General features: G+C 48.2%; 1 protein-coding gene across 2 annotated transcripts in view; it reads left to right on the top strand.

Moving 5' to 3' along the window:
- cfap77 (cilia and flagella associated protein 77) overlaps positions 1-13112 on the top strand; it is a 206156-nt gene that overhangs the window by 110821 nt on the left and 82223 nt on the right. For both annotated transcript variants that reach the window (XM_070863867.1, XM_070863868.1), the window contains exon 4: positions 10840-11059. In XM_070863867.1, coding sequence (XP_070719968.1) covers positions 10840-11059 — 220 coding nt within the window. The remainder of the gene's footprint in view (positions 1-10839; positions 11060-13112) is intronic.

Genomic DNA, 13112 nt, shown 5'->3' on the forward strand with positions numbered 1-13112 from the left:
CCATTGGTTCTCCCGTGTTCACTCTGCTAGTTACAGCCTCAAAAAACTCCAGAAGATTCGTCAAGCATGATTTCACTTTCACAAATCCATGCTGACTTGGACCGATCTTGTCACTGCTTTCCAAATACGCTGCTATTTCATCCTTAATGATTGATTCCAACATTTTCCCCACTACTGATTTCAGGCTAATCGGTCTATAATTACCCGTTTTCTCTCTTCCCTCCTTTTTTAAAATACTGTTGTTACGTTAGCTACCCTCCAGTCTATAGGAACTGATCCAGAGTCATTAGAATGTTGAAAAATGATCACCAATGCATCCACTATTTCTAGGGCCACTTCCTTAAGTACTCTGGGATGCAGACTATCAGGCTCCGGGGATTTATCAGCCTTCAATCCCATCAATTTCCCCAACACAATTTTCCGCTTAATAAGGATATCCTTTAGTTCCTCCTTCTCACTAGGGCCCCTAGTACCTCCAGAAGGTTATTTGTGTCTTCCTTCGTGAAGACAGAACCAAAGTATTTGTTCAGTTGGTCTGCCATTTTTTTGTTCCCCGTTATAAATTCACCTGAATCCGACTGCAAGGGACCTACGTTTGACTTCACTAATCTTTTTCTCTTCACATATCTATAGAAGCTTTTGCAGTCAGTTTTTATGTTCTTTGCAAGCTTCCTCTCATACTCTATTTTCCCCCTCTTAATCAAACCCTTAGTCCTCCTCTGCTGAATTCTAAATTTCTCCCAGTCCTCACATTTGCTGCTTTTTCTGGCCAATTTATATACCTCTTCCTTGGATTTAACACTATCCTTAATTTCCCTTATTAGCCACGGTTGAGCCACCTTCCCCGTTTTATTTTTACTCCAGACAGGGATGTACAACTGTTGAAGTTCATCCATTTGATCTTTAAATGTTTGCCATTGGTTATCCACCACCAACCCTTTAAGTATCATTTGCCAATCTATTCTAGCCAATTCACGCCTCATACCGTCGAAGTTACCTTTCCTTAAGTTCAGGACCATAGTTTCTGAATTAACTGTGTCACTCTCCATCTTAATAAAGAATTCTACCATATTATGGTCACTCTTCCCCAAGGGACCTCACACAACAAGATTGCTAATCACCCAGTCTAGGATGGTCAGTTCTCTAGTTGGTTTCTCGACATATTGGTCTAGAAAACCATCCCTAATACGCTCCAGAAAATCCTCCTCCACCTCATCCTAACCAGTTTGGTTAGCCCAATCAATATGTAGATTAAAGTCGCCCATGATAACTGCTGTACCTTTATTGCACGCATGTCTTATTTCTTGTTAGATGCTGTCCCCAACCTCACTACTACTGTTTGGTGGTCTGTACACAACTCCCACTAGCATTTTCTGCCCTTTGGTATTCCGTAGCTCCACCAATACTGATTCCACATCATCCAAGCTAATGTCCTTTCTTACTATTGCATTAATTTCCTCTTAACTGGCAACGCCACCCCGCCTCCTTTTTCCTTTCTGTCTATCCTTTCTAAATGCTGAATACCCCTGGATGTTGAGTTCCCAGCCATGATCACCTTGGAGCCATGTCTCCGTGATGCCAATTACATCATATCTGCGCAGTTAATTCGTCCACCTTATTCCGAATACACCTCGCATTGAGGCACAGAGCCTTCAGGCTTGTCTTTGTAACATACTTTGCCCCATTAGAATTTTGCTGTAATGTGGCCCTTTTTGTTTTTTGCCTTGGGTTTCTCTGCCCTCCACTTTTACTATTCTCCTTTCTATCTTTTGCTTCTGCCTCCATTTTATTTCCCTCTGTCTCCCTGCATAGGTTCCCATCCCCCTACCATATTAGTTTAACTCCTCCCAAACAGCACTAGCAAACACTCCCCCTAGGACATTGGTTCCAGTCCTGTCCAGGTGTAGACCGTCCGGTTTGTACTGGTCCCACCTCCCCCAGAACCGGTTCCAATCTCCCAGGAATTTGAATCCCTCCTTTCTGCACCACTCCTCAAGCCACGTATTTATCTGAGCTATCCTGCGATTCCTACTCTGACTAGCACATGGCACTGGTAGCAATCCTGAGATTACTACTTTTGAGGTCCTACTTTTTAATTTAGCTCCTAGCTCCCTAAATTTGTCTCGTAGGACCTCATCCCGTTTTTTACTTATATCGTTGGTACTTATATGTACCATAACAACTGGCTGTTCACCCTCCCTTTTCAGAATGTCCTGCACCTGCTCCGAGACATCCTTGACCCTTGCACCAGGGAGGCAACATACCATCCTGGAGTCTCGGTTGACGCCACAGAAATGCCTATCTATTCCCCTTACAATTGAATCTCCTATCACTATAGCTCTCCCACTCTTTTTCCTCCCTCTTGTGCAGCAGAGCCACCCACAGTGCCATGAACTTGGCTGCTGCTGCCCTCCCCTGATGAGTCATCCCCCTCACCAGTACTCAAAGCAATTGAGCCCATAGACCAGTTAGTGTAACAGGTGTTGTTGGGAAATTACTTTTTATAGGCCTCCCCACACTGCAGTGTACAATCCTAAAGGGGATGCATGGACAGAGGGACCTAGGGGTATATGTGAACAAATCGTGCAGGGCAGGTTGAGAAAGCGTTTCAAAAAGCTTACAGAATCCTGGGCTTTATGAACAGAGGTATAAGAGTACAAAAGCGTGGAAATTATGATAACTCTGTATAAAACTCTGGTTCGGCATCAACTGGAGTATTGTATCCAATTCTCAGCACCGCACTTTAGGAAGGATGTGAAGGCCTTAGAGGTTGCAGAAAAGGTGTACGAGAATGATTCCAGGGATGAGGGACTTCGGTTACTTGGATAGATTGGAGAAGCTGGGGTTGTTCTCCTTAGAGCAGAAAATATTGAGAGGAGATTTGATAGAGGCGTTCAAAATTATGAGGGGTCTGGACAGGGTAGATAGAGGGAAACTGTTCCCATTGGCAGAAGGGTCACGATACAGAGGACAAAGATTTAAGGTGATGGCAAAAGAACCAAAGGTGACATAAGAACATTTTTTTTTAAACTTAGAAAGTGGTAAGGATCTGGAATGCACTGCCTAAAAGAATGGTGGAGGCAGACTCAATCTTATCTTTAAAAAGGGAGTTGGATAAATATCTGAATTTTAAAAATCTGCAGGGCTATGGGGAAAGGGTGGGGAGAGTGGGACTAACGGAGGTGCTCTTGCAGAGCGTCAGCAGGGCTCGACAGGCTGAATGGCCTTACATGCTGTAACCATTCTATGGTTCTATGAAAATGGCATCTTGCAGTCTGTCTCACCATTGAAACGCATTAAATGGTGTGAAGCTGCTGTATTTGTGCACTCAATATGAACTAAACGCGCCACAGAATGTTAGGTCCTGTCCATTTCAGTCTAAGTACTTTTTTAACGATGTGATAAGTGTTAATTACAGCCAGTCAACCGCTCTGGAACTGGAAATGAGTTATTACAAATGTAAAGTCTCATTCCTTCAGCTTTTAATTGTTGTTGGAGATTGGAAAATTTAAAATTTAAAATTTAAAATTGAAAACCCTTCCTTTCAGTCTCTCTCTCTCTGTCTCTCTCAATCCAGTCTTTCTGTCCCTTTATTTCTCTTTCTGTACCTGATACTTCCTTCTCCATCCTTGCACTGTTAATTTCACAATCCTTTCAACCTGATTAGTTAAGAAGATACAGTCGCTATGCCCGGTTTCTCTCGCTGCGACGTGATCAGCTCACATTTTCAGCAACTTGCCACGCAAACAATTTGAAAACCTAAATGTGCAAGGGCGAGTCTAATTAACGGTCAATGGCCATTATGATTTAATTCAATGCTTTTGGTTTAAAAGTGGCTGGAGAAATACCACTAATGATGTCTCCGCAAAATTCCACAAATCCTCTGGGAGGACAGACGCACAAACATTAGCGTTCTTGACCAGGCCAACATCCGCAGCATTGAAGCACTGACCACACTTGGTCAGCTCCGCTGGGCAGGCCACAATATCTGTATGCCAGACACGAGACTCCCAAAGCAAGCGCTCTACTCAGAACTCCTTCATGGCAAACAAGCCAAAGGTGGGCAGAGGAAACATTACAAGGACACCCTCAAAGCCTCCCTGATAAAGTGCAACATCCCCACCGACACCTAGGAGTCCCTGGCCAAAGACCGCTCTAAGTGGAGGAAGTGCATCTGGGAGGGCGCTGAGCACCTCAAGTCTCATCGCCGAGAGTATGCAGAAATCAAGCGCAGGCAGCGGAAAGAGCGTGCGGCAAATCTGTCCCACCCTCCCTTACCCTCAATGACTATCTGTCCCACCTGTGACAGGGACTGTGGCTCTCGTATTGGACTGTTCAGCCACCCAAGGACTCATTTTAAGAGTGGAAGCAAGTCTTCCTCAATTCCGAGGGACTGCCTATGATGATTCAATGCTTTCGGTTTAAAAGCATGATCTATTTTGATTCACATCATCCTTCTAAGAACACAGATCTATTTGTTTAAATGGATTTGTGATCGGTCTCATTTTTTATGTTCATAAACCTTATTCCCATCTTTTCCTCACTGTCGATACCTATTTTGGCCTGAGTATCACCCCCAACAATAGTTTAAAGTAATCAGATAATTTTCAATGGTAATTGAAGGAGGGACTTGATATACAGCTGGATCTTTGGAACTCTGCACTCTACTGATAGCATGCTCTCATTTAAACCTTATATAACATTCTACATAGATGCCACCTTACTTATGAATATGCCACTTGATTCATTGGGGCAGGTCTACTTATTCACCGAAAATAACTAACTGAATGAAATATATACCATGGCCTCTTACTTAAGTACCCCATGCTCGCATTCACTCACCATCTGCCAATTTACATTTATGGAGGAGTACATTTTCTGCTAGTCACTATTGCAAAAGTGAGAAAGTGAGCGAGATTATAAAGCAGGAGAAAAAGTTTCATTCCCACACATACTTCTTTGCTCAATTTTATTTATTCATTCATGGGATGTGGGCGAGGCTGGAAAGGCCACCATTTATTGCCCATCCCTAATTGCCCTTGAGAAGGTGGTGGTGAGCCGCCAACTTGAACCACTGCAGTCCTTGTGGCGAAGGTACTTCCACAATGCTGTTAGGGAGGGAGTTCCAGGATTTTGACCCAGCAATGATGAAGGAACGGCAGTATATTTTCAGAAGTGCTGCGTGGATGATCCATATTGGCCTCCTCCTGAGGTCCACACCATCACAGAAGCCAGTCTTCAGCCAATTCGATTCATTCCACGTGATATCAAGAAATGGCTGAGCGCACTGGATATAGCAAAGGCTATGTGCCCGACAATATCCCGGCTCTCGTGCTGAAGACTTGTTCTCCAGAACTAGCCATGCCTGTAGCCAATCTGTTCCAGTACAGCTACAACACTGGCACCTATCCGATAATGTGGCAAACTGTCCAGGTATGTCCTGTATACAAAAATGCAGGACAAATCCAATCCAGCCAATTACCGTTCTATCAGTCTACTCTCAATCATCAGCAAAGTGATGGAAGGTGTTGATAACAGTGCTATCAAATGGCACTTACTCACCAATAACCTGCTCACTGATGCTCAGTTTGGATTCCGCCAGGACCATTCGGCTGCAGACTTCATTACAGCCTTGGACCAACCATGGACAAAAGAGTTGAATCCCAGAGGTGAGGTGAGAGTGACTGCCCTTGACATCAAGGCAGCATTTGACCGAGTGTGGCATCAAGGAGTCAATGATCCTTGAAGTCAATGAGAATCAGGGGGAAAACTCTTCACTGGCTGAAGTCATACATAGCACAAAAAAAGAAGATTGTGGTTGTTGTAGGTCAATCATCACAGCCCCAGAACATCGCTGCAGGAGTTCCTTAGGGCATTGTCCAAGGTCCAACCATCTTCAGCTGCTTCATCAGTGACCTTCTGATGATTGCACAGTTCCATTCGCAACTCCTCAGATATTGAAGCAGTCCATGCCCGCATGCAGCAAGACCTGGACGACATTCAGGCTTGGGCTGATAAGTGGCAAGTAACATTCGTACCACACATGTGCCAGACAATGACTATCTCCAACAAACGATAGTCTAACCACCGACCCTTGACAATACTATTGCTGAATCCCTCACCATCAACATCCTGGGGGTTACCATTGACCAGAAAATTAACTGGACAGCCACATAAATACTGTGCAACAAGAGCGGGTCAGAGACTGAGTGTTTTGAGGTGCGTGTCTCACCTCCTGACTCCCCAAAGCTTTTCCACCATCTGCAAGACACAAGTCAGGAGTGTGATGGAATACTCTCCACTTGCCTGGATTAGTGCAGCTCCAACAACACTCAAGGGGCCCAAGTTTCCATACGAGCCTAGAACGCCACAGTCCCGACCTGGACGCCCGTTTTTTGCGCCACAAAGTGCGCCTAAAAAAATCCTCGGTATTCTCCACCTACCTGCAGGTCCTCTGGCCCTCGGTGCAGCCAGCATGAGCTGTGGGGGGGCGGAGCCAGGTCCCTGCGCTGAAAACAGTGCCGGCACCTCTGCACATGCGCGCTACAGTGAGCACGCAAGTGCAGTAGCTCCAGGCGCCGAACTGTGTGGGAGGGGCCCGAAGCACGCAGCCCCTAGCCCTGGCTGAATGGCCTCACTGGGGCTGCGTGAATAAGGCTCCTCCCATGGCCAGCTCCTGCTCCCCCCCCCCCGACCAGACCCGACACTCGCTCCCCGCCCCCCCCGCCTCCGGACCAGACCCGACACCTGCTCCCCGCCGCCCCCTGCCTCCGGACCAGACCCGACCCGACACCCGCTCCCCCCCCCCCTGCCACCGGACCAGACCCGCCACCCGCGCCACCCCCCCACCCCCGACCCAACCCGCGCTCCTGTTCCCGCCCCCCCCGACTGGACCCGACCCGACCCGACCCCCGCTCCCGGACTGGATCCGACCTGACCTCCCCCCCGCCCCGCCTCTCTCTCCCTCCCTCTCTCTCTCTCTCTCCCTCTCTCCCCTCTCTCTCTCTCCCCCCTCTCTCTCTCTCTCTCTTCCCCCCTCCCCCTTCTCTCTCCCCCTTCCCCTCTCTCTCCCTCCCCTCTCTCTCCCTCCCCTCTCTCTCTCCTCTCCCCTCCCCTCTCTCTTCCCCTCTCTCTTCCCCTCTCTCTCCCCTCCCCCCTCTCTCCCCCCCTCTCTCTTCCCCCTCCCCCTCTCCACCCCCCTCTCTTCCCCCCTCCCCCTCTCGCCCTCTCTCTTCCCCCCTCCCCCCCTCTTCCCCCCTCCCCCCCTCTTCCCCCCTCCCCCTCTCTCTCTCTCTCTCCCCCTCTCTCTCTCTCTCCCCCCCCTCTCTCTTCCCCCCCCTCTCTCTCTCTCTCTCTTTCTCCCCCCCCTCTCTCTCCCCCCCCCTCTCTCTCCCTTCTCCCCCCGACCCGAACCGAACCTAACCTCCCCGACCCGACCCAACCCAACGCCACCTACCTGTAAATCTGGTGCTGGGGACGGGCCCTGCCCGAAGTCTCGGGCCAGCCCGTTCAGCCTTCGGTCCCAAAAGGCCTGCCTGAAGCATTTTCACACAGGTAGGAAGATGGTTTATTTAATCTTTTCTTTGCTTATAAATGTTTATTCAGGTTGGATTTATTTGTATAATATTTGTATAAGTATAAATAAGGATTTATTATAGAAATTAATGACTTCCCTTCCCCCCCACCTCGTTCTGGACGCCTAATTTGTAACCTGCGCCTGATTTTTTAATGTGTAGAACAGGTTTTTTCAGTTCTACAAAAATCTTCACTTGCTCCATTCTACTTAAGTTTGGAGTACGTTTTCACTGTGGAAACTTTCAAATCAGGCGTCAGTGGCCGGACACGCCCCCTTTTGAAGAAAAAATTCTGTTCCAAAGTAGAACTGTTCTACCTGACTAGAACTGCAGAAAAAAAAATGTGGAGAATTGCGATTTCTAAGATAGTCCGTTCTCCACCAGTTGCTCCTAAAAATCAGGCGCAAATCATGTGGAAACTTGGGCCCAAGAAGTTCAACACCATCCAGGACAAAGCAGCTCCCTTGATTGGCACCCCATCCACCGTCTTAAACATTCACTCCCTCCATCACCGGTGCACCATGGCTGCAGTGTGTACCATCTACAAGATGCACTTACCATCCACAAGATGCACTGCACCTCAATCTTCCTCGCTGCCATGCTCCACCTCACAGTCAACAAGCTCCCTGCTGGAGTGGAACTAAACTACAGAACCAGTGGAAAGCTGTTCAACCTTTGCCGTCTCCAGGCCAGATCCAAAACCGCCCCAACCTCTGTCGTCGAGCTACAGTACGCGGATAACGCTTGCATCTGCACACATTCAGAGGCTAAACTCCAGGACATAGTCGTCGTATTTACTGAGGCGTACGAAAGCTTGGGCCTTATGCTAAACATCCGTAAGACAAAGTCCTCCACCAGCCTGTCCTCGCCGCACAGCACTGCCATCCAGTCATCAAGATCCACGGCGCGGCCCTGGACAACGTGGACCATTTCCCATACCTCGGGAGCCTTTTATCAACAAAAGCAAATATTGATGACGAGATTGAACACCGCCTTCGGCCACCTGAGGAAAAGAGTGTTCGAATACCATGCCCTCAAATCTACCACCAAGCTCATGGTCTACAGGGCTGTAGTAATACCCGCCCTCCTGTATGGCTCAGAGACATGGACCATGTACAGTAGACACCTTAAGTCGCTGGAGAAATACCACCAACGATGCCTCCAAATCCCCTGGGAGGACAGATGCACCAACATTAGCGTCCTCGACCAGGCCAACATTCCCAGCATTGAAGCACTGACCACACAATCAGCTCCGCTGGGCAGGCTACATTGTCCGCATGCCAGACACGAGACTCCCAAAGCAAGCGCTCTACTCGGAACTCCTTCATGGCAAACGGGCCAAGGGTGGACAGAGGGAACATTACAAGGACACCCTCAAAGCCTCCCTGATAAAGTGCAACATCCCCATCGACACCTGGGAGTCCCTGGCCAAAGACCGCCCTAAGTGGAGGAAGAGCATCCGTGAGGGTGCGGAGCGTCTCGAGCCTCATCACCGAGTGCATGCAGAAAACAAGCGCCGGCAACGGAAAGAACATGCGACAAACCTGTCCCACCCTCCCTTACCCTCAACGACTCTGTCCCACCTGTGGCAGGGACTGTGGCTCTCGTATTGGACAGTTCAGCCACCTAAGGACTCATATTAAGAGGGACTGCCTATGATGATGATGATGCACTTCCCATCTACAAGATGCACTGCAGCATCTTGCCAAGGCTTCTTCGGCAGAACCTCCCAAACCCATGACCTCTACCACCTAGAAGGACAAGGGCAGCAGGCACATGGAAACACCATCCCCCCCAAGTTGCACGGAAGTTACCTGCAACCATAAATATTAGGAAGACCAAAGCCATTGTCATCTGTCCCTACCATAAACTCCGTTCCCTAACCACTGACTCCATCCCTCTCCCTAGCAACTACCTGAGGCTGAACCAGACCGTTCACAACAGTGTACTATTTGACTCTCATACGAGCTTCCAACCCCGTATCCGCACCATCGCCAAGACCGCATACTTCCACCTCCATAACATCACTCATCTCCGCCTCTACCTCAGCTCATCTGCTACTGAAACCCTCATCCATGCCTTTGTTACTTCTAGATTCGGCTATTCCAATGCTCTCTTGGCTGGCTTCTGGTCTTGCACCCTCCATAAACTTGAGACAATTCAAACTCTGCTTCCTATAACCTAACTTGCACTAAGTCCTGTTCAGCCATTACCCCTGTACTTACTGACCATTACTGGCCTCACCCCTACCTTTCTCTGCAATCTCTTCCAACCCCACAAGCCTTCGAGATCTCTGTGCTCCTCCAATTCTGACCCCTTGTGCATCCCCAATTTTAATCACGCCACCATTGGCGGCCATGCCTTCAGCTGTCTAGATCCAAAGCGTTGGAATTCTCTCCCTAAACCTCTCTGCCTCTCCTCCTTTAATACTCTCCTTAAAGCCTACCTCTTTGTCACCTGTCCTACTATCTCCTTTTGTGGTTTGGTGTCAAATTTTGTTTGAGGATGCTCATGTGAAGCACCTTGGGACATTTTACAACAGCAAAAACTTTTATTTATATAGGGCCTTTAACGTAGTAAAATGTTCCAAGGCGCTTCACAGCAGTGTTATAAGACAAAACAGATAAATTTGACACCGAGCCACATAAGAAATTATGGTAGATGAGGTAGGTTTTAAGGAGCGTCTTAAGGAGGAAAGAGAGGGACAGAGGCGGAGAGGTTTAGGGAGGGAGTTCCAGAGCTTAGGTCCAGGCAGCTGAAGGCACAGCCACCTATGGTTGAGCAATTATAATCAGGGGTGGTCAAGAGGGCGGAATTTGAGGAGCGCAGACATCTCATGGGGTTGTGAGGCTGAAAGAGATTTTACTGTGTTAAAAGCGTGATAGAAATAAAAGTTGTTGTTGTAAAATGTCCCAAGGTGCTTCACAGGTTTTTGTATTAAACTAATGAATAATCTACTCATAGAACATCATACTAGCAGTGAATAATTCATCAAAGTGTAAAGTTTTATTAATAACATTCAAAAAGCATGATTGTAAAACGAATGTATTCAATTATTTTTATTCCAAAACAGATCTAGCAGAAAATAATTTACTCCCTTCAATATAAGTGAAAGAATAATGTCTGTGCACTGAATATAGAATGTCATAATGGAGAATGGTAGCAATCTTGTCTGTGCCGGTCAGAAAAAAAAAATCTATGCATTAGTCTAATGGTCAACACTACTAATCCATATAAACATTTTCTTTTTCACTTTCTCTCTCAGCCATTGGCAGCTGGCGTACTATACAACCCAAAGCGCAGGCGAAGCTGCAAAAACTGAAGCGTAACTTTGCGGCACTGAATAAAGCGGCACTTAAAGCTGGACTGGTTACTCCACAAGAGATCTACCAGTTTAGGGCAACACATGACATTGGAACCAAGGGAAGTAAGACAGAAAAGAAAGAAGGCTTGCTCCCTGAAATAACTTATGGAATGCCCAGACGGTAAGAATATCTTTCTTCCCTTACTGCTCATTCCCTGAAGATAGTGCGGGCAGTCTTAATTTCGAGTGTGCATCGGGCAGAGTAATTGCACCGTGCGCCTGATGTCACCTAGAGGAGAACCATTGAATTTGTTGATCCGGTCTAAATCAAATCAGTGAGCAGCCAACACTCATCATCATCATAGGCAGTCCCTTGGAATTGAGGCAGACTTGCTTCCACTCTAAAAGCGAATTCTCAGGTGGCTATACAATGTGGGAATAGCAGTCTCTGTCACAGGTGGGGCAGAGTGGTTTGAAGTGGTTGAAGGAAAGGGTGGGTGGGGAGCGTGGTTTGCCGCATGCTCCTTCCACTGTCTGCGCTGGATTTCTGCATGCTCTTGGCGATGAGACTCGAGGTGCTCAGCACCCTCCCTGATGCTCTTCCTCCATTTTGGGTGGTCTTGGGCCAGGGATTCCCTGGTGCCGGTGGGGATGCTGCACTTTATCAAGGAGGCTTTGAGAGTGTCCTTGAAACGTTTCCTCTGCCCACATGGGGCTCGCTTGCCATGTAGGAGTTCAGAGTAGAGTGCTTGCTTAGGTAGTCTCGTGTTGGGCATATGGACGATGTGGCCTGCCCAACGGAGCTAGTCGAGCGTGGTCAGTGCTTCGATGCTGGGGATGTTGGTCTGAGCGAGAACACTGACGTTGATGCATCTATCCTCCCAGTGGATTTGCAGGATCTTGAGGAGGCAGTGTTGATGGTAATTCTCCAGCGCTTTGAGATGTCTGTTGTATATGGTCCATGTCTCTGAGACATAGGAGGGTGGGTATCACTACTGCCCTGTAGACCATAAGCTTGGTGCCAGATTTGAGGTCCTGATCTTCAAACACACTCTTCCTCAGATGACTGAAGGCTGCGCTGGCACACTGGAGGCAGTGTTGGACCTAGTCATCGATGTCTGCCCTTGCTGATAGTAGGCTCCCGATGTGTGGAAAATGGTCCACGTGGTCCAAGGCTGCGCTGTGGATTTTGATGACCGGGGGGCAATGCTATGTGGCGGGGTCAGGTTGATGGAGGACCTTTGTCTTACGGATGTTTAACGTAAGGCCCATGCTTTCATACGCCTTGATTAAGGTGTTGACGATGGCTTGGAGTTCGGCCTCTGAATGTGCACAAATGCAAGCGTTGTCTGTATACCGTAGTTCTATGACAGAAGATGGGACAACCTTGGATCTAGCCTGGAGGCGGCGAAGGTTGAACAGATTCCCATTGGTTCTATAGAGAACGACCAGGAACTAATAAGCCGCAACACAAGGCATTTGTGAACCTAAAGCAGCAACCCAATTCGGGAGCAGCAAAGCAGCTCTACAAACGGCTGAAGGCCGAGGTCCAACAAAAAACCCGCAACCTAAAGAATAGTTGGTGGGTGGAGAAAGCACAAGAGATCCAGAAGTTGGCCGACAACCAAGACATGCAAAGTTTCTTCAGCGCTGTCAAGTCCACCTATGGCCCAAGCACCCATGGTCCTGCCCCACTGCTGACCAAGAACAGAGAGGCACTCATTAAGGACACTGAGGCAGTCAGAGCCCGCTGGAAGGAGCACTTTGAGACTCTGCCTTCAACACGAGTGTCCTCGACTCCACCCCACAGCATGCTACCCGCCACCATCTCAGCAAAACCCCAACCCTACATGAGAACAACAAGGCCTCAGGAGCAGATGGAATTCCTGCCGAGGCACTAAAGTATGGCGGAGAAGCACTATTGGCACCTATGCATGACCTCATCTCTCAGCTGGAAGGAGGAGAGCATGCCAGGAGATCTCAGAGATGCCGTAATTGTGACTATCTTCAAAGGGGTCAAGTCCGACTGCGGTAACTACAGAGGAATCTTCCTGCTGTCAACCACTGGGAAAGTCATTGCAAGAATCCTCTTCAATCGTCTTCTCCCCGTGGCTGAACAGCTCCTCCCAGAGTCGCAATGCGGATTCCGTCCACTAAGAGGTACAATGACATGATCTTCACTGCGCGTCAACTACAAGAGAAATGCAGGGAACAGCATTAACCCTTGTACATGG

This window comes from Pristiophorus japonicus, chromosome 20 (assembly GCF_044704955.1).
Source record: "Pristiophorus japonicus isolate sPriJap1 chromosome 20, sPriJap1.hap1, whole genome shotgun sequence".
Lineage (NCBI taxonomy): Eukaryota > Metazoa > Chordata > Chondrichthyes > Pristiophoridae > Pristiophorus > Pristiophorus japonicus.